The sequence below is a fragment of the Pangasianodon hypophthalmus genome, chromosome 7, assembly GCF_027358585.1.
Source record: "Pangasianodon hypophthalmus isolate fPanHyp1 chromosome 7, fPanHyp1.pri, whole genome shotgun sequence".
Taxonomy (NCBI): domain Eukaryota; kingdom Metazoa; phylum Chordata; class Actinopteri; order Siluriformes; family Pangasiidae; genus Pangasianodon; species Pangasianodon hypophthalmus.
In genome coordinates this window covers 23,483,076-23,503,990 of record NC_069716.1, presented here as the reverse complement: position 1 = coordinate 23,503,990, position 20,915 = coordinate 23,483,076, and the positions used below count along the sequence as shown (strand labels likewise).

General features: G+C 40.6%; 2 protein-coding genes across 7 annotated transcripts; both read right to left on the bottom strand.

Moving 5' to 3' along the window:
• Positions 1-375: 375 nt before the first annotated feature.
• dnm1l (dynamin 1-like) lies at positions 376-14,208 on the bottom strand. 5 transcript variants are annotated; one of them, XM_034306213.2, is made up of 20 exons: positions 13,955-14,208; positions 11,642-11,786; positions 11,066-11,101; positions 9,837-9,883; positions 8,881-8,952; positions 8,692-8,778; positions 8,436-8,598; positions 8,170-8,290; positions 7,920-8,051; positions 6,716-6,922; positions 6,325-6,445; positions 5,851-6,006; positions 5,574-5,663; positions 5,401-5,493; positions 4,858-4,911; positions 4,607-4,678; positions 3,134-3,289; positions 2,759-2,868; positions 1,917-2,076; positions 376-750 (listed from the first exon to the last, which is right to left on the bottom strand). In XM_034306213.2, the coding sequence occupies exons 1-20, from the start codon at positions 14,054-14,056 to the stop codon at positions 694-696; spliced, it is 2,181 nt and encodes a 726-aa protein (XP_034162104.2). In that variant the 5' UTR covers positions 14,057-14,208; the 3' UTR covers positions 376-693. The 5 variants fall into 5 exon arrangements, with proteins under 5 accessions (XP_034162104.2, XP_026773926.3, XP_034162105.2 ...); XM_026918125.3 differs by lacking the exon at positions 11,066-11,101 and having other exon boundaries at positions 11,654-11,786; XM_034306214.2 differs by lacking the exon at positions 4,607-4,678 and having other exon boundaries at positions 13,955-14,207.
• Positions 14,209-14,715: 507 nt separating this feature from the next.
• Positions 14,716-20,012, bottom strand: dnajb9a (DnaJ heat shock protein family (Hsp40) member B9a). 2 transcript variants are annotated; one of them, XM_026917338.3, is made up of 3 exons: positions 19,857-20,012; positions 17,638-17,868; positions 14,716-17,165 (listed from the first exon to the last, which is right to left on the bottom strand). In XM_026917338.3, exons 2-3 carry the CDS (start codon positions 17,852-17,854, stop codon positions 16,735-16,737), a joined length of 648 nt encoding a protein of 215 aa, XP_026773139.2. In that variant the 5' UTR covers positions 17,855-17,868; positions 19,857-20,012; the 3' UTR covers positions 14,716-16,734. The 2 variants fall into 2 exon arrangements, with proteins under 2 accessions (XP_026773139.2, XP_053091276.1); XM_053235301.1 differs by lacking the exon at positions 19,857-20,012 and adding an exon at positions 19,643-19,812.
• Between the last annotated feature and the right edge of the window lie 903 nt (positions 20,013-20,915).

Below are 20,915 nucleotides of genomic sequence, written 5' to 3'. Positions count from 1 at the left end.
TGTTTTTCTGTGGGAGAAATTTGTCACCCATCTGTATGTATAAACAGTGTATGATATCTAAAACAGGGGTTCTTGCCTTTTCCACATGAAGAAATAAAGAGGATGCAGACTTTCAGTTTTGCTGCTAATTTTAGGTAACGAAAACATAATATGTACTGTGAAACATATGTACTGTGAAGGAACTTAAATTTAGTAAGCAATTTAAATTTAGTACCAGATTTCTCACTCCTGCGTAAGATAAAAGTCTGTACTTTGACACAAACAGAACACACAGCACTCAGCTGCTCTTTTTTACATTACTAGCTTTAATTGAAGCTACATCTGGGACACACGGTGCTTGGTAAGCCACACATGAAAATGAGGCGTGCATGGTTGTTTATATATATATATATATATATATGATAAGATTCTGACAGACCCCACTGGAGTGGACAGTCTGTGTGTGTGTGTGTGTGTGTGTGTGTGTGTGTGTGTGTGTGTGTGTGTGTGTGTGTGACAAAATGGCATGTGCCGCCCTCAGTGTACTTCAGTAAGAGTCCATGGCGTGTGTGTGAGACATTATCAAACTATTGACACTATGCACACACACAAGCTAACACCAGTGCATTTTCAAGTTGGCCTGTCTGAAACGTCCAGAGGCTGGATGCAGACAGTGGGCAGAGTGAGACGAGGCTGTAGAGCGGGTACGAATCCTCACCATAGGTGCGTCTCCCGGATCTCAGCAATGACCTGACTGGCTTTCTGTAAGGCCTGTGGACACACAGAGGGAGGGGAGGAGTTAGAATATTTAGAAGTATAGTTAGTAAAAATTAGTTAGAATAGGAGTCTGATTATTTTTTTACCAAGAATTTCTAGGATCTATGAATAAGTAATGTGGAAACGCCCTGGTTCTGACATCCCTCACAGCTAGTTTGCTAGTTACAGTAAGTACTACTAAACTAGCTCACATCATTTCAGTGTCTGAGTCTCAATCTGCATCATTATATTTTCAGAGATTTAACACCAGCCAAATTTGTCAAAATGCAAAAACAAAAGTTTAGAGGTGGACACATCAGTAGCCCAGATGCCCAGGACAAACGGTTTTATATGTGTAGTTGCCCAGTGGATAAGTAGGTTTTATAACCAGAAAAAGAAAGAAATTGACTTATTGACACACCTGGACACACATGGATGCTCTTTCTAACTATTCCTCTTTCTGAATCCCATCACCTGCTGCACTACACATATCAGCCAAGGCAAGACAGTAGAATGATTCATACTAGGTGGATTAATAAGCGTGCACGCATAGCAGATAATCTTTTCAGGAATCAGGAACACGTAGGTAAGTGAGAAAAAATATTGCAAATATTGCAGTGCAAAGCGCTTCTGCTTGTAACAGAGAGTCACCTTGTGGTTTTGAACATATCAAGAGAAAATAAAGACGCTAGGCAGACTCAAATACCTTTCATGTGTGATGTGAGGACAGAACTCCTACGTTTACAGTCGAAACATTCGCCAACGACTTACTGACTTTTTGTCAACAGCACAAACATGGAATGTTACATTAGAAATTTATTCGATGAGGATAATAATCATATATATATATATATATATATATATATATATATATATATATATATATATATATATATATATAAAAATATAAAACTTTTAATCTAGTCTTCTGGCCAACAAAACATGGGGCTGTGTAAGCACATTGGAGCTTTTACTTGCTTGGTGGTCTAGCTAATAAATGTATAATTTGTCCACCCCTGAAGTTAACTAGACAGATTTCTGTGGCTAAAGGCTTCTTGTCATGCTCTAATAATCTGCATGTCTGACATGCTTGCATCCAGGCTTTGGACCCATTTGGTGCTACGTTATGTTAGTAACTGATGTGACAGCATGTGGTGGTAGTGGTGATGCTGTGAGCTTGCCTGCAGCATGTCTGCGGCCTCCTTGCGGCGCTGCGCCATGTCCTCTGACTCAGTGAGCAGTTCGTCCAGCAGGCCCGATTTATACAGCTGTCCTACCAGCTCACTCTGCAGACTGTCCTTCACATGGTTCACCAGAAAGTGCATCACTGCCTTTGGCACACTGAAGAACACACAGAGAGGGAGTGAGTGTGTTAGAGATGTTAGTGGATACAAAACATCCAAATGAGAGAATTTGGTATGAATTCGCTTTTTTATTCTAATTCCCTGATTTATAATCTTTCCTCCTTATTTTACTGTGTTAAATTTAAAATGCAACTTGTGGAATGAGACTATTAAATCTACCCTAAACTTTACAAATAATGGTTTCTTAAATATGTAATTCATTACAGGGAACTAAATTGAGTGTGAAACTGGTACACACTCATTGAGCACTGCGTATGTGGCAGGTGTTACTGCATCATAAAACATAAGAGCCACTCATGTTCCAGTATGCAACTGCAGACCATAGAGCACTGTCTAACCAGGGAATTAGGATGTGTAGAGGTGGGGTCGTTTTCAAGTTGCAGATTAATAGAATCTGGCTTTCTTAATAAGTGTGTAAGTCTGTTGCATAATGAATTTATTTATTTATTTTTCTTCACATAAAAATTGCACATTGTTCAAACATCTTTTGGGTGGAAACCAGTGGACATAGACCATTAGACTGTACTGTATTTGTATGAAAATGAAGCACAGTAAGGAAAACCATGCTAGTGCTGGACTTGTGCTTGTTTAGTGAGCATGAAACAGTAGGTAGAGTTTCAAGGCTCTGAGTGGTGATAACACAGCCAGAGATCCGTTACCTGTCCTGTATGTTCTTGCGTACGATGAGGAAGTAGGACTTAATGAGTCTCTCTATGACCTCACAGTCCCTCTGCTCACGAGCCGAGAGTTTCCTGGCAACCGGTACAGGCTGGCAAAGGTACGGCAAAAGCAAATTATTACTAATGAGTGCTGGCAAGCAGCTAATAAAACACACACACACACAGACACATTTGTTTGCCTCTCTAATTAAATTAAAACTAAGCTAATTTCTTGGACACGCTGAATGAATTTCTCAGTAATTAATCCGGTGCTGTTCAAGCTGGAACACTGGTGTTACTTTAGAGTGACATGCAGTGTGTGTTTGGTTTAAAGGCAGTAGTGTGGTCTGTGGTGTGTAGTGTGTATGGACGCACCACATCTAGTAGGTTGACTGCATGGCCTTTCTGAGGGCTGGCTGGCAGAGGACCCTGCTGCTTCAACTTATCATCTGGCTGACCCTCTTCTCCTTTTTTCAGCATGCCTCTCCAGGTCCCTGTGCCTGTTTCCTGATCACCCTGAGTAATGGCGCCCTACACACACACACACACACACACACACACACACACACACACGTGTGAGGATGTGCTTAAATATCAGCCACTGAATATTTTTGGCTTGAAAATGGCCAAAAACGGGTTGGGGTTTTCAGCCGAAACACAAAAAAATGCTGAACATTTGTACTGATTAGGTTTCCATTTCTTAAGATTAAATACAACAACTTATCAAAATGGAACACTTCAGTCTTAATAGTGGTTAAAATATGTATCTACACTTGTTCATTTTTTGCCAGATCAGCAGAGTTCTCATCTTCTCATGACTGGGTCATTTTAATCAACTTCAGTGGTCTTGGGCTGATAACTGATTGTAATGGTACATTTTGGAGCTGCTTTACAGCGAACTGGGTCGTGTGTCCAATCACAAAATATGTTGCATGGGAACCATGCTCATGCATGGGTACATTTTCACATTTTCAAGCACTACCCGATCTGTAGCCCACATGCAGAAACATTTTATAGCCTACGACAACATCCATACTGGTACGTTTCAGAGTACCATAAAGCATTAGAAAGCTAAATAAATGAATTTATGCAAATGTAGGAAAAAATGCAAATCAGCTAAAACATTGTGGCACCAGGTTTTTGGCACAGGGTGCACAGAATTATTATTATTTTTTTTTTACATTTAGGACAGTGGCTACCTGAGGGCCTCCAGATGAACCCATTCATAAAAGACAGGATACACAGAGCAAAAAAACACACATTGTCCATAACTCTTGAGCATTAGACAAGCACTGTGGACCTTCAGTCAGAAAGTCAGGTCAATACGTCCAAGACATACAGCAAGACAGAAATTTATGAAGGTGCCAACACTCCTGCATGACAACAGCATCTCTTGGAAGCACCCTAAACTAAATTGACTATAAACACAGGAGTCTACGTCTCATAGACATACACTGCTGTGATTACAGGTCTGAACGATGTGAGCTTTCACATTTTATGCCCTCATAAAAAAACACAAAAACTAAACAAACAACAAGCTTATGAAGCACAATTCTGTATCTTAGTTTGGCTCGCTGCTCACTGTCACTGTATATGCGACACACAGAGACTCAGAGAACTCACCTACAGAAACGATCAGCATGCAAAAATACATCCTATCTGAAGAGAACACACTCAAACACAAGCATTCCCTTATAAGGACAACACGAAGACACTCTAACTAGAAGCTCTTTCCAAGACACAAGCTTAGGAGTCAGAGTTCATGTGACTCAGACAGTTTCACAAACAATGCAGTACTGGGGGTACTAGAGCCATGCCATGCGCACACAACCATCGTGCGCCACACACCTTAGCCATATCGCCCTCAGTTGAGGCCTGATCGCTGGGGGGCAGACACTGGCCACCGGGACCCTTCAGAGTCTACAGAGAGAAAGCAAGATGAGGACGGAGATGCTTGCTAGACAACTAATCAGAATCAGGCCTTTATAGAAGAGAAATAGCCACATGTTGCTTCTTTCAGTGCACAAAGCTTAAGAAGCACATAAGGAAAAGAAATATGTTAGTGAATGGGAGAAAACATCCAGATTTCAACACGCTACCTTGTCTCGCGGTACAGCCGAGGGGAGGTCTCTCATTCTGTTACGCCTCTGTTCCTGCACACAGCAGAACAGATTACAGCAGAATGAACTTTTTTGGTAACATGGTTTGTAAGATTTAAGAGATTAGACTAGCAAGCTCGATGGGAAAAACATTGTACTTTTTTTAGCTCAGGGTTGTGGTTGTACTGTCACTGAGTAATAACATGTCACTGAATACAGCCATGGTCATTACCAGGTTTAAGTTATTACATTTTTTGTGAGTTTGCTGCAAACAGGGCTATTATTAATGAAGGTGAAAGACAAACAGACAGTATTTTGCTCAAGGATTATTCATTTTCAGACTGGGAAAAGCAAAAGATATTACTGTATCATACTGAATTAATTACAATCATGGAGCTCATCCGTAATCATCACTAAATCAGCTCAAATAAGGCTTTAGATATGATATGGTCACAATATTTTCACAAAAATGATAGGGTCTATTTTTACTGTTGCACAATATGGTCAAATTAGCAAACTGCAGAAGCAGAAAAATGATCCAACCTCTATGTTGTTGTTCATGAGTCCACAGGCATCAGCAAAGTCTGGATGTTTGGTGTTGATGTACGCCAACTCGATAGCTACTAAGTTGTGAACCTGCAACAGAATTACATCCTGAGTGACACAACCAGCCTGTGTAGAGTGAAGGTAAATGAATGAACAAAAGTGAGTCACACCATCTCATTAGTGACAGGAAGTCTTTTCCTCAGGAGAGACGTGACTACTTCTACTATGGCATCGTGGAGCTTTGGAAAGCGCAGCAACTCCTGAAGACAACAAGAAAAAAACAAAAGTCCCTTTATCAAGTATCACACTGTGTCATCTATGTAGAAGTTTATAGAAAGGCAAGTGGACATCTGCTAAATGACAGACGTGTTCTGTTCCAACTGGCTCTTTTTTGAGAGAGAGGGAGTTGCAGAAAGGCTCCAGATAAAAAGTGAGAGACATACAAACCTGGGTGCTGTAGTTACTGCAGTGCTGGATGATTCGCTGCATCTCTTCATGTACGAGCTCCACACACCGCAGGCTGGGCTCCTCCAAACGCTTCACCTGTCTCTTCACCAGCAGCTCAAACGACACCTCAGGCACAAACAGAGCAGGACGTGGACCCTGCACGCACACAAGCGCTACATCACCCTGCTGTCTTCACATAATCTTCCAAAGCAGACTACAATCCCAGCAACCTTTGCATAAAGGTATCTGATCCAACAATAGGCCAGGTTCTATCCAGGTTCTGTGCTTTACCGTAGTACGAATTACGCATAGTACAATGGAAACTGCATTACTGCCTTTTAGCAAATTTTGCAAATAAGTGTTTCAAAAAGGTATCCTCGATACATCTATAATACATTTAAAATGGACAAACTCCACCTTAAAACAAGAGTTATAAGAGTCAGACATGTTTTTAATTGAGACTTGGAAAATCACCGTGGCATTTCTGATGGCTGTGAGCACATCTATGGTCGTAAGTCCACCAAGAGGATCGACCGACTCCAGTGTCCTACCAAAGGTTTCATGGAAAATATAGCAAATCCTGGCACCACCACACCTGAAACAGAAGCAAAGGATTAACACGTGCTTACAGGCGGCACTGCTTAACTGCCTCATACCACACACCATGACAGGAATAACTAAGCAATGTAGAAAATGTCATTGCACGTAAAGCCTCTGAGTTACATACAAAAATATTAAAGACAAGGAAAGCCAGTTGGCGAAGTTCAGCAGAGAATGTGTTTGCATAATAAACAACAAAGAGAGCTCATTCTATTTTATTTCTTCACTGAATCAAGTTCACTCTAACAGTTTAAAAGACACCCACAGTTCAGCAGTCTCGATGTATTTGGCTGTTCCCTCGATAGTGTTGCAGTACTCTGCGGCGAACTTGGTGATGAGCTGCAACAGGGTGGCGCTCTTGTCCTCCACAGGCTCTCCGTAGCTGCTGAGCAGAGACTGGTACTGAGCGGCAAGGACGTTGATACGTGTCTTCAGCTCTGGCAGACAATCCCGAATGTGGTGCATCAACAACCTGAGAGAGAGATGATGTTTAACATAGTGAAGGTGAAAACACACTTTTATTTGCATTAAAAATAGAGAAGTGGAGAAAGCTGGCCCACTGTAATGAACTAAAAATTCTGTAAAATAAACAAGGACACAAATTAAAGGAGCAGTTTGTAATTTTAGAGCCGTCTTCTGTCTAAAAGACAAAATGTGTGCATAAGATTTAATTTCCCTAAAATGACCTTTTAGGAAATTACAGTTTACCTGAGGGGTGTGTTCACACTTTATTATTTTCCTTTGGTACCAACATTCAAGCTGCACAGAACGGCACTTTTCGGATGCATGGCATGTCATCATGCAGGAATACTCTTTCCCAGTCATCACGAAACTTGTAATGCGACAAGTTGAACCAGTCACATTACTCTGTGCAGTGCTGGGAGTGACAGCTTCCACGCCTGACACTAACAGCATTATAAATCAGTGGCAGCGAGCATCAGACCACATTTTCAAGCGGATTCAAGCTTTCACACTTCACCACACATACCGAACTCCCAGGGCAAAAGCCCCAGAGACCTGATGTGACGTAGAAAGCCCCCACCTAATAAGCTGCTTCCTCACAGGAAAGCAGAACAAGCCACTACACCAAATGGTCCAATCACCATAGCAACAAAGAAACATCCTCACAACAAGCAGCACCTTCATACCTCAGTGAATACACCTGAGCCAAAAAGTGTACTAACGTTTCATATATGGGTCATAACTCCTGCTTAATATTGTAGATAAAGGTATGATGCTCGGGTGATGCTGACTCTGCTGAATCTGAGGAGCTTTTCATGTGTCCTGTATGACTGCTTTTATAACAAGAAAAAACCTGCACTTTTTCACCAAGAGATCTTCTTGTCATGTACAAGACAGAGTTGAGTGGTTTTGGGCAGAGCCCGTACATATTTTTGAAATTATATCATTATTATACACAAACTGCACCTTTAAATGGAAATGTATTGAAGTCGTTTAAAGAATCGTACCTATTCAACGTTCTGGCCAGGTATTTGGTTCCGTTTCTGTTAGCTAAGGAAGGATATTTCTTCTGGAGGAAGGCATACTCGTCACGGATTGCATCAGCCACTGATTTCTTGTTGTTGATATCAAGCTGACTCCTGGTTTAATCAGGACAGAAATAAATGCACAGGGAAATTACAAAGAAAGAGGTGTATTATGTATAAATAATAAATCAGGTTCCAGAAATAACAGAAGGCTTTGTTATTCTTTGGTCACCTATTGACGACTCCTATGAGTCCCAGTTTAACAGGAATGACTCTGCCCATGAGTACGTCCATGGCGTCTGTGCCAGCATCCATCAGATCCAGTTTTGTCACCACAGCCAGTGTCCTTCGGCCTAACGATGACAAAGCACAGTGCATGAGAGTGAGACGCCACTTTAGAAAACATCTCCAAATTCTCTATTGTTCTGCAGAGTAATTAGTGAAAAATTCACTGGTTGAAACAGATCCACAAAAAGAGTGTTTGTCTAACAGACTAACCATCGGGGTCGACCTCACGAGCCACTTTGAGGGCCTCAGACGTGGCCATGTCTGTGTTGGCAGCTGTAACAGCTAATATAATGCAGTTTGGGTTGCTAATGTACTGCAGGATCAGCTCACGGATTTGGACCTCAATGTCTTTGGGCTGGTCACCAACAGGAACCTGCAAATAAACACACAGCAAGCCACAGGTCATGCTAAAAGCTTGATGATCAGGATATGACCATGCTGATGTTGTGCTGAAAGACAGAATGACCTTTGTGATACCAGGCAGATCCACCAACGTGAGGTTCACCACATGAGGAGAGAAGATCTTCAGGTGGATCGGCTCACTGCTGATGCCCTGATGAAATTATAAAGAACATCAGCACAACAAGGATAATAAAATTATAAAGCTGCATGCATATGGTTTTTATTAGTTTCTGACAGGAACACATTGATGTACCTTGTTGATGCCAGAAATTCGTTCTGTTTCAGCTTCAATTTCTTGCCTGATTTCATCAAAATCTGTGTAAATCTTAAACACAAGAAGCAGAAGTTTTATGCTGTTGCAAAGTGAAGGAAAAAAACACTCAAGGCCATCAGGTATGTCATAGAAAATTCTGAAAAATTGAACACAAAAACAGCAGATCCACTTTTTTCTTAGATCTCCTTCTTGTAAACCAATAAATTGATTTTAATCCCTAAATAATATTGAGCAATGCTATGTAGAGGACATCCTGCTCCATCATACACAGCTCTCTAAGACAGCGGGTTATCTTCTCAGAAGCGGTTTGTAATTTTTTGAGCCCTCCTCTGCCTTCAGGGTGATTTGCAATTGCAATGAAAACAGTGTCTGGTCTTTATTTTCCTCCATCGACATCAGACAAAAACATGTGAACAGAAGCCTTAAATAAAGAAATTAGGCAGAGACATTCCATGGCAATATTGAGAATCACAGCTTTAGGGCTAGAAATACTTTAACTATTATCAGCTGCACATTTAAAGTTTAATATATTGACAGATAGACTGATTGTCACACAAACAAAAAAAAATGCTTTCTCAGTTTCTGATTTCACTGTTTTTTAAAAAAACAACAACAACAACAACTACAACAAAAAACACCCTTCCAGACAGGGTAGTCTAATAGACTACAATGTGAAATAGCTAGAAAACACAAATTACCCATTTAAATATAATTTTAAACCACTGATGTCTCAAAGACGCATCAAGAAAATAACATGCCGATCAATAATCGATATTTCGATGTTTATGACATCCCTACTGAATACGGATACACATAATTAAATATTTGGAGCACTAACCAGACACAGATACAGATATAGACAATGGCATTGTATTAAACCCCTTGTAAACATTTACAAAACTGTAAACTGATCATGCTGAAGTGTAGAAACATACCTTATTTTTGGTGTGTAGAAATTTACCCCATTCTTCACCCTCCACACCTGTGGAATTAGTAAAAATTAGTGAAATAGTGAAATGTTACAGACATGCTGGAAACATTAGTCTCTAATCCTAGTCCAGAGCCCATTTTTGGAGCTTTCTATAATAGAAAGCAACCCATATTAGCTAAATTATCAGTTCTTGAACTGGATCAGGTGTAAAAGTGTAAAGCACAGAAAAATGGCCCATATGGACTCAAATTACAAAACAGGCACACTGTACAATTGATTTGTTTATTCAGATGTGAGCTATGAGCAAATAAAGAAACTCAAAATAATCATAAAAAAGCCTGAATTCACCATCTCCATGTACAGTCCATTATGTGAACCCCAAGCACTCTATTCTATCATAAGCTTTCCACTTTCGCTTTAAAGGAGCAGTTTGTCATTTTTAGAGCCCTTTGCTGCACTTGTGGTGAAAACATCCCTTTTCCCCCCCATTCCAACCGACCTTACACACGCTGCCATTATATAAACCTTCGAGTTGCTATGTCTACCTTTACGAGAAAAAGGCGGGGCTAATTTCAGGGCCGAAAAAAAAAGTAAACTGAAACCTGAAATAAAGTGATGAGCCACATCCACTGCATTGCAATATTGAAATGAAACCTTAATATTACAAACTGCTCCTTTCATGCACAGATACACATATTAATGTTCTGCTGAAGCATGTTATGTTCACACTAGCAAGCGACCATTCACTGTCATGTATGTACGTGTGTGACACAATGCCGTGATATATGTACATATATCTTTTCTACCGTTTATAGCTAAAAAACAAGCAGGACAGTGCACACCCATGGCACACCACCAAGAAACAAACTATGAACAACATGAGCGACTTGTTGCTTGCTAGTGTGAACGTACGGGAAAAGGGACACTCTGTTAGTGAACTTCGTAAATTAAGGGTCTGCTTTAGAAATTGATCATGGCTTTCATTCATACTTATTAGTTTAAAGAAATGTAGATGATCAATTCAATTTTATTTCAGGGCTATTCTGAGATCTGTTAGTTTGTCTGGATTATTCTAATCCACTATACTGATGCTTCAACTATTTCAGCTAGCAAATTAAAAAAAAAAAAAAAAAAAAAAAACCAATGACAAAAGCAATACAAAGGTGAAAACCAAATGATCAAATGGGAGCTGCTCAACACAAACAGGAGCGCAAGCAACAAGGAAAAGGAGACCTTTATAAAGGCGTCCATTTTTCCAGGAATTGGGGTCTGTGGTTAAAGAGAGACGACAAAAAGAACAGGGTTAGCCCAAGACAACTGTTATCTCCATATAGCAATGCAGTCTCTAGAGGCGGTAGCACATGAGCCAGTGACCTGAATGCCGACATGAACAGCACTCAGAATATCCTGTTTAATTCTGCTGGGATAAATCAGTGAGATTAGCACTAGCACAAATAGCTTTATTTCCCAAATCAAAAGCTGACCTACATAGTTTTTGGGGCTTTTATTTTACAGAAGTCGCTCTGCTTGTTCACAATAAAAAGCTGAGGAGTGATTCAGGAACTGTTCTCTATGCTGTGTGTGTGTGTGTGTGTGTGTGTGTGTGTGTGTGTGTGTGTGTGTGTGTGTGTGGGCAGATAAAGAAAATCACACTGCATGCCAGTCTTATTGTTGTGACAGGTTGATTACAAGTGCTTGCCTATCCCTAACATGCTCATTCGTGTGCGCTCACACACACACACACACACACACACACACACAGATGACAATGGGAAAGGATGAGGAGAGTGTGGGGGGAAGTGCAGGTACCATTCTCCTCACTCGTCTTTCTCCGGTCCTCTGGGTCCACGTGCACCAGCTGCAGGATGAGCGGCCTGCGCGTCACGATGCCAGTACCGCGAGGCAAGAGGTCTCTGCCAACCAGACTCTCCAACACGGAGCTTTTCCCACTGCTCTGTTAGAGAGAAAGGTCACTGCCATGTTAGCAACACTTCCATTTTCAAGTGGGTTTTCAGTAGCTATATAAGGCAGTATTTATTCTGTTAGAATTGAACCCTGGCGCTTTCCCCCCTTGGCGTGGTTCGTTTCGGCAGCCGTGAAGCCGTGAATCACACTCGAGTGCGGATCAAAACAATCGGTCAGAGCCCCAAACTGCCATTACAGCAGTTTCATCCATTATATTACCCACAATGCCATCCTACCGACTACCCGCTAGAAGTGGTGCCAGTGAGATTTAGCGCTCACTTCATCTCTGCCTAAAAAGAGTGATGCAGCGGCGCTTTAGTCCTTTAGTCTGTCCGGCTCCATAAACTCAAAAACATCAGCTTCCAAAACTTCAACTTTCATTCTAATATCACGATCAACATCATCGTGCTCGTCAGCTCAGAGATCACTAAAGAGCTGAGCCGAGTTCAAGACAACTCGGATCCTACTTCACAGAATAGAGCGTTCACGCGAACTCATCTGTCTGAAGTCAGAATTAAAATAAATACTCTCTGTACGCTGTCTACAAAAACGGGAATTAAAGAGATGTTCAGTCAGTGCTTCATTTATTTTTAAAGTAGATGTGATAATTCACTGTTATAGCACTGGAAATTAAATGAAAGTGCAGTCTGATTAAAAAAAAATCTTGTGGAAAGCAAATTAACATTTCGACGAGCGGAACAGCAGAAAAACGTTCACTCTATCATCCAGAGATCGCAAGTTTGAAGCCTGATGATGCCCAAGAGTCTGTGAGCTCACGCATGCTGAAGTGGGAGGATAGCACTTTTCTCCACGTGTGGAACGTCGACGCCTGATGTTGCACGAGCAGCAGTTTGAAGTGATGCGTTCGGCTGGCTTCATTCGCCTCGGAGGAAGCATGTGACAGCCTCGTCCTCCCTGGATGGTAGCTGTTGTGTAATAGGGGAAGCTGCCTGAATTGGCCGTGAATAAATTAGGGAGTAAACTGGTGGGGGGAGAAAAAAAAAAAAAAAAAAAAAAAACACCAAAAAGTATCACTCAGTATTTAGCGATTTCAAACATAACCAGATACTCCAAAGACTGCTTTAAAACCTTACGTTACGCTGAAATTTGTTGCTTTTATTTTTCATTATGAGCGCCGCCATGTCAAAGTGCCATCATGACATCGCAACTCGGACAAGTCACAGCTCTTGAAAAACTCCTTGTAGGAATTTCTTGTAATTTATTAATAAGTTATATACTCGTTATTACTCACACAACTCATAGTTAGAGAGCCATTTAAACTGATCTGTCCTACTGGAACATCAGAAACATCTCTGTTCGCACTTAGTCACGAACGCAGCATCATCTCAACAGCATCGTATCCCCGCACTGCAGTCTGTCTCCCTGTACTACATTCATCTGTTCAACTGTCACTTACATTTTTCCTCCTTTAAACTCCACTGAAGCTGTGCCAGAAAAGTCCCCTAGTGACGTCAGTGCTGCACACAACCACTAACTTCTCACAGCAACAACAAAATCACAGCAACAACAACAACAACAACCTCTCACCATGATCTCTAAGCACATCACACACATGTCAGTGTAAACACAGGTAATGGGCTGCAGGCTGGAGTTGCCCTTGAAGCCAAGAAGAAGAAATTGTCTTGTTTTAGGGCCTAATCCTAAATAACTCCCTAATGGAAACAGAGTGCACTACATAGGGCCCCTCTGCCAAAAAAAAAAAAAACAGCAGCTAGTGTCCCTAGCTGTGGCTCATCTTCACTCCCACCTGCCTAACCTTCTGCACTGTATATCCAAGTGATGTTTCCTAGATAGTGCACCCACTAACACCCACAGCATCCAGCTAAAATAACACTAATAAAGCTAGGTGCAGGTTTGTGTACAGCTCTGGTAGTTATTATAGACAGCTAGATTAGCTAAAGTTAGCTAGCTGTTTACCTTACGACTGACTAGCTAACGTTAACTAGTTATATAAAAGGAGCAATGAGTATAGCATACAACCTTGAAGAGTCGTAAAAATAAACAAAAACTATAAAGCTATTTTCAGTTTTTTCTTAATATATTGTCCCGGCATTCATTACTGTTAGCTAGCTAATGCAAATGTTAATGTTAATGCTAATGCTAACGCAGGACCGAAAGTGAAAAGCTCCGCGTTACCTGCGTCCCGACCACAGCGATCTGCGGCAGCTGAATGATATCCGCGCCCACGGTGTTAAACACATCCTGCAGCTTGTTAATGACGGGAATAAGAGCCTCCATTGCTTCTGCCAATCGCTGCCTGTCAAAATGAATGAACCGGCGAGTGAACCGCGCTGCTAAACACGGCACAAAGTCATCCGAACGTCCCTCACACAGCCACCATTAGCAAGCCGCTCTGACAGCTGCGTGCGCACCGAGCTTCTCGCACGGAATTGTGGGACTTGGAGTTTTCTAAGCAGAGCGCCTAACTCCTCTTGAAGCTTCTGGAAACTACACTTCCGCGTTTCTCTTTTCATGCCCCGTGAAACAACTATTTTGAGCGGATTTTCTATGTATGGCTACAGTTGATGCATTTACACAATGCAGTGTACTCGGCTTTAGTGGCAAAAAGTTCTAAATATTTATAATAATATAGTTACTTAAAAAAAAATCCTTCACTGAACCTTATGTGCTCAGATTGCTCTAATTTCAGGGACCACTTCAACTGCAAAAAAAAATATTTAAAAAAATTAATTATAATATTTAAAAAAATAACATTATGTGTACAATAATATTTGGTGAAGCCAGAGAGTTTTTTTTTTTCCCTGAACTTTCCAATGGTGCCATTATTTATAATAATCTTTGTGGTTTTCCACAACTGTAACAAAATGAGAAATTCACAAACCCCACTTTGAGAATCATCACTTAACATAATCAGAAAAATAATAACTTAAGGCAAGTGCAGTTTCACATTTTATTCCACCCAAGAATATTATATAACATGTCTGCTTTTGAGTATAGACATTCATATATTGTTCTATTTATATTTAGATATTTATCCTCTATCCATAGGATTTATGTAAGTGCTTGATGAGTCAATTCAAAACAGCGACAAGTCCAGCGATATGAACGGCACAGCTGGCTTTAACATATTGCACGAGAACAAAACGATTCAACATGAAAAATCAGGTAACAGGTGATACAAGAACAAGACTGAATTAGACAAAGTACCACAGTATGTGGTGTTGAGGTGTTACATGCATATTAGGGGATTTTCAGGCAAATGTTTAAAGCTACATCCCAGTTTTTTGGGGGGTTGTTCACATTCATGATACAGAGCGACAACATCATCCGTAATCTCACTATCCTTGACTGATTTTCCAAATAACAATGACCTTTATTAGGTTCACTCCAGAATCTTCGTGTTTGGCCATTTCTACTTATAAACGTAGTAAACTGACTGGAGTAACGCTTTCCAGTTTACATATATATATATATGTATGTATGTATATAAATGTGTCTAAGCATTCTTGTAGTACCTTTAAGCCTTAACCACTCACGTTTCTATTTAAATGTATGAGCAAACCCACTCTGTGAAAATCTTCTACGCATGGAAGAGGGGTGGACAAATCTCTACCCCAGCTGCCCAGAACAAGCTTATTTCATGTTCAAACTTTTTAATTTTTTAATTTTTGCTCATAGCTCCTTAGTAAACCACCGTAAAAATGAAAAATAAGCCCTACTCCTTATTTTCTTTACCAAAACAAACCTTTCATTGGTGTATATAGCTCCGTTTAAAGAGAATGCACATCACGATGGTGCGACGCTGTTACTATAGCGTGTGCTGCTCTGAATCCCACCACCCGCTGCACTACACACATCGCCTGAGGCAATATGGCTAACGAGGGAATGACTTTTACTAGTCGGATTCATTTGTGTGCACTAATGACAGACTATCTTTTCAGAATCGGGAATATGCAGGTAAATAATAAAGTCCAGCACAAAGATGTCATGTAACTCTCCAGCTAGCAAAACATGCAGTGACTTTGCAAATTAAACACTTCGATAGGAAATAAAGACGCTAGCCAGATATGAATAATATCTTTTACATTCGATGTGGGAACAAAACACTATGTCTTAAAGCCAAAATTTTGGCCAATGATTATTTTGTTGAGGTCACAGAACACCTGTGCTACATGATCACATACTCGTTAGGTATCTCTTAGTCTGTATTAATGAACTTAACTAGCTAACTAGCTTGCCATATGTTATTATATTATGTTAGCTACAATCACACTTCTTAGCCTAATCAAGTAGGTTTCCAGACAACCAAAACACAGAACTGGGCAGCACACTGGAGCTTCATAGTGGGCTAGATAATAAATTTATGCTTTGTCCACCCCTGATGGAATAAGATTAATGTCTAAAAGTACTTACGCATTAATTAACAATGCATGTACCCTGCAAAAGGCACCTAACAAGTATTAAACCTTCCAAGCAACTGCAAAAAAAACTAATTCTCCAAAGCAATCCATTGTGTGCCATGTGTTAGTGTGTTCAGATCTACTTGCTACACGCTGTCCATCCGGAGTGCTGTCACTTATATGCTGAGATTTCTTTTAGTCAGCATTTCGCAACTGATTATGTTTGTGTTTCTTTTATGCTTAGTTTGATCTGAATGGCTAAGTGGCAGACTTCCGCATCATATGTGTGACTAATCAGTAAATCAAGTCTAATCTGAATTTGACAGTCAAACAACAGGAGAGACTTTGTTTTGTAATTCTGCAAGAAGTCAGTTATCAATGTCAGTTAATAAACGGAAAATCCCTAATAATGCTCCTTATCATAACTTAGTCATTATAAACAACATTGAGCTTCATTCATCTCAGCAGCAATTTTATAAATTAGTATGTCTAATCCAGACACAATTAGCTTAACTCTAGGTGAGGAGGAGACTATAGTGAGGAGTCACGTCGCTCTCAGGATGAGGTACAGTCCGTGTAGGTGGTCACCATATTCCCCCTCCTCTGAGTCACAGTCCTGCAGTGCTGCTTTGCCATGCCATGAAACCTGCTCTCAGTCCGCTTGGCATGTCTGTCAAATGTAAACATTCTCTCCACGTCGTCAGACAGATCCTCGAAGAGGCCAGCTCCAAAAGCTCCTTGGAAGTGCCTCTTGTGGCGGTTGTGGCCTTGCTGGTGAGCCCGGAAATGCTCCTCGAAGTTCCGTTTGGGGCGTGCGTGCCTGTTTTGGCTGTAGATATCGAAGTCTCTGAACATGTCCTCAAAGTTAAAGTCAAAGGACTGGTGGAAGTACTGGTTTCCTCCTTTCACATCTTCGCTGGAGAAAGCGCTCTGTCTAAGCCGATCATACTCTCTCCTCTTTTTCTCATCCGACAGTGTTTCATATGCTGAAAAAGATGAGAGGATAGACCTTAGACTGGACTGTAATGACTTGACTGAACATAATGAGAAGCATAAGGAGGGAAAAATCGCCATCCTTTGACAACAAGGGAGGAATTTCAAACATAAAGCAGCTGATCAAACTGAACTGTCCAAGTTTTCACTGTACACAAGGGAAATTAATGATGTCACACACTTTGGAAGATTGTTGTGATGTAGAGGTGTGTACAAGGCTGTTTTTTTTTTTTTTTAATCCCACTCCCTAAGGAATTCTGACCAATCCCGCCCCCTCCTGTAAAAAGTTGGACTTGCAGAAGTGTAAGAAGCTTGAATAAGCTACGATTACCATAAGAACTTGGCCTTAAACATTTGGACACTGATGTGACTGTGATCTTTTTATATTATATATGATAAATTTCACCAACGTGTGTGACAGTCCTGTTGCGCTGTACAGGCATTACAAACTATTCAATGACTTACCCTCCGCTATTTCCCGGAACTTTGTCTCTGCATCGGGGCTCTTATTCTTGTCTGGATGAAATTTCATGGCGAGCTTGTGAAAAGCCTTCTTAATCTGACGTTCAGTGGCATCTTTAGGTACACCCAAAATATCATAGTAGTCCTTTTTGGCTAGTATCAGTTCTGTTATCATCAGGATGCACACAGCGAACATTAGCGTCGACTGCACTGTGGCCATGCTGTTGCTTGTGCCTGTTTGATAAAAGACAGAAGAGACAACAGATGTATACGTCAGTCTACAGGCTCAATACGTAGATTAACATAATAAGATTTTCATTTTCTGAATTGAATTTAGGTCTGCTATATATTATAGCTTGCAAATCTCAGCATGGAGTTGTGTAAAACAGTGAACACCAGCACTTCTTCAAATCCTCCAAATATCTCAAATATCAGGGTTAGTCACTGTGTATGATCGCATAGTTACTTCACCGTTAAAGTTTTCAAAATACAGATTAAAATGTATTTCCATCTATTACTGTCTAGCCGCTAATTTGTTTACCCAATTGAGTTTTCACCCTAAATCATACAACAGCAACCTCCGTTTCTGCGTGTAGAGCACGGGTTCTCAAACCTTTTGTAGCCAGACACCTGTTTAACTGTAAGATAAATTCCACTGACCCACTGAGTTATTTCACGGGATTTTTCAAATAATATTTTTTGGAGCCATAGAGCTTTCTCTTCCTGAGATTTCCACTGAGATCACACAGGTCTGAGTTGACTTTGGTGCTCTGACCCCTAAACATAATAACTCTGATAATGTGGGTTGTGATTTCCACCACTGTAACAAAATAAAAATTAATTCACCGACTCCCGGGATATGCTTCCTGGACCCCACTTTGAGAACCACTGCTGTAGAGGATGTGACAGCTCTGAAAACCCTTTGGCTGTGTAATCCACTATGTTTTCTTTGCTACCTCTACTGCCACTCTTAAGATGTTTGTAACTTCATCATACATGACAGCTGTCAAACGCACAGAAGAACTTGGCGTTCCTGATCACCTTGTGTATTTTTAAGGTTGATTAACACAGTGATGTTTTTAAACTACGTTATTTCATGCCATGTCTGGAGCTTCACTGCACATAGACGAAGCTAGATCTCCAGGACGAGCAGGTCACTGATGTAAAATCCTCAATACAACCCCTTCATAATGTGCAGATCAGATTCATTCAGAGAGACCTTTAGGGTACAGATGGTCTGGTTAGAGTAAGCATGGTTTCATGAGAAAGATGATTCTCCACTTAAATTTCTGATCATGAGATAATCCAAGACATCGCTGTAGATCTGGAGTTGTCTAGTAGGGCTGTGCCATATCGTATCGTTCATGATATACCGGTACAATTCATCCACATGATAAGAATTTGTCATCCTGTGATATTGACGATATAGTGGGCATCTCACACGTAGAACGAGAACAAGCATGGCGAAGGTATCTGATGTTCCAACCCTAGACGAGGTAGAAGAATTAATCCCTAAAAAAAGGAGTTTCCTCTGTAAAATGGAAGTGGTTCGGATACAGAAGATCAGATGTGAATCAGACGGCTCTCAAGACTTTGCTGATGTGACTTGTGGCCAAAAAGATAGTGTTCAATGTTACTATTTTCATATCATCATTTATATAGTTACCGCAAAAAATACCATGAAATATCGTGATACAGTTTTAAGTCTATATCGCCCATCCTTATTGTCTAGTTTATTGATCTTTAGATTAATCCATTAAATTCAATTGTCCAATAAGTCTTATAAGTCAAATTATTACGTAATATCTAGAGCAAGTCTGACAGTGTTTGTTCATGATCTCCACCAGCATAATATCACTTCTTTAAAAACAAACACAGTGGTCTTGTGGACATGCCTCACATCCCTGGGAGTCTCCTGGACCTCACATCGAGCGCTGATGGTTTACACTGTTAGCTATATAACCGATAATCCTTATCACACTCGCTAGCACTGGGTTCGCTTACTTACTGCTTAGCTTCGGTAAAGCTGCTAGTCACACACACCGTCAGCCAGCCGCCTGGCGTCGAGGAGCTAGCAGCTAAGCTAACGCACAAACCAACCACTTGTATCAGTATCCTAACAGAATTAACACCAACAAAAACACAGAACGGGGAAAAGAAACCGCTTGAATAAAACGCAGTCATTATTCCCAATACATTATGTTTTTTTAAATGTATGTTACCTTTAATATACACAGTCACCGGTGAAGCCCAGATAACGGTTTGCTTTCGTTTCCATCCCAAGCAACAACACGAAGCGCAACCCCATTGGTTGGTTGTGTACCACGTGACCTTCACGTGCACCGAACGATGGCTCGTGCAGTTTCAGTAAGGTGGAGCAGAGATAAACTGTGGAGTTATTGCATTTCTATCTCCCATAAAATTCTGTTTTAATTTCCACTTAAAGGGCCAATAACAACTGAACTGAAATTCTATCGACTCATTCAGAGATTTTGCATATTTGTATAATTATAACAGAAGTTACATTGTAGTAATAAGCAGCCACTCAGCCCCTAAAAAACCCTAACAAAGTGGAAGAAATGCAAAATATTACACAACTTTCATGCTTGTAATGACCCAGTCATATATATATATATATATATATATATATATATATATATATATATATATGTAGAGAGAGAGAGAGAGAGTATATGTATGTATGTTTGTATGTGTATATATTTGTGTGTGTGTATATATATACACATACATTCTCTGTACCACTTATCCTACACAGGGTTGCTGGGAGCCTGGAGCCTATCCCAGGGGACCCGGGGCACAAGGCGCAGGGCACACACATTCACACACCCATTCACACACTACAGACAATTAAGAGATGACAATTAGCCTAAAATGCATGTCTTTGGACTGGGGGAGGAAACCAGAGTACGCGGAGGAAACCCCCCAAGCATGGGGTGAACATGCAAACTGCAGAGGTGTGAATCAGACCTCCAACCCTGGAGGTGCAAGGCAAACATGATAACCACTAACCACCATGCCCCCCTTAGTTATTTGTTTGTTTGTTTGTTTGTTGAAAATCTTCTTAGGATTCTCTCTACATTTGCACCTTGTCCCAATTAACAATGATCTTGTTTATAAGCTGTGACACTATCAATAATGTTGTGAAAATGTTGTGTCTTTTTGGACTTTTTAGAGCCTAGGACCCTTTAACTGTAAAATCAATCCGTGGCGCCCTCAGTACAGATTCATTTCATGAACATTATTTAAATGTGCACGGTAAT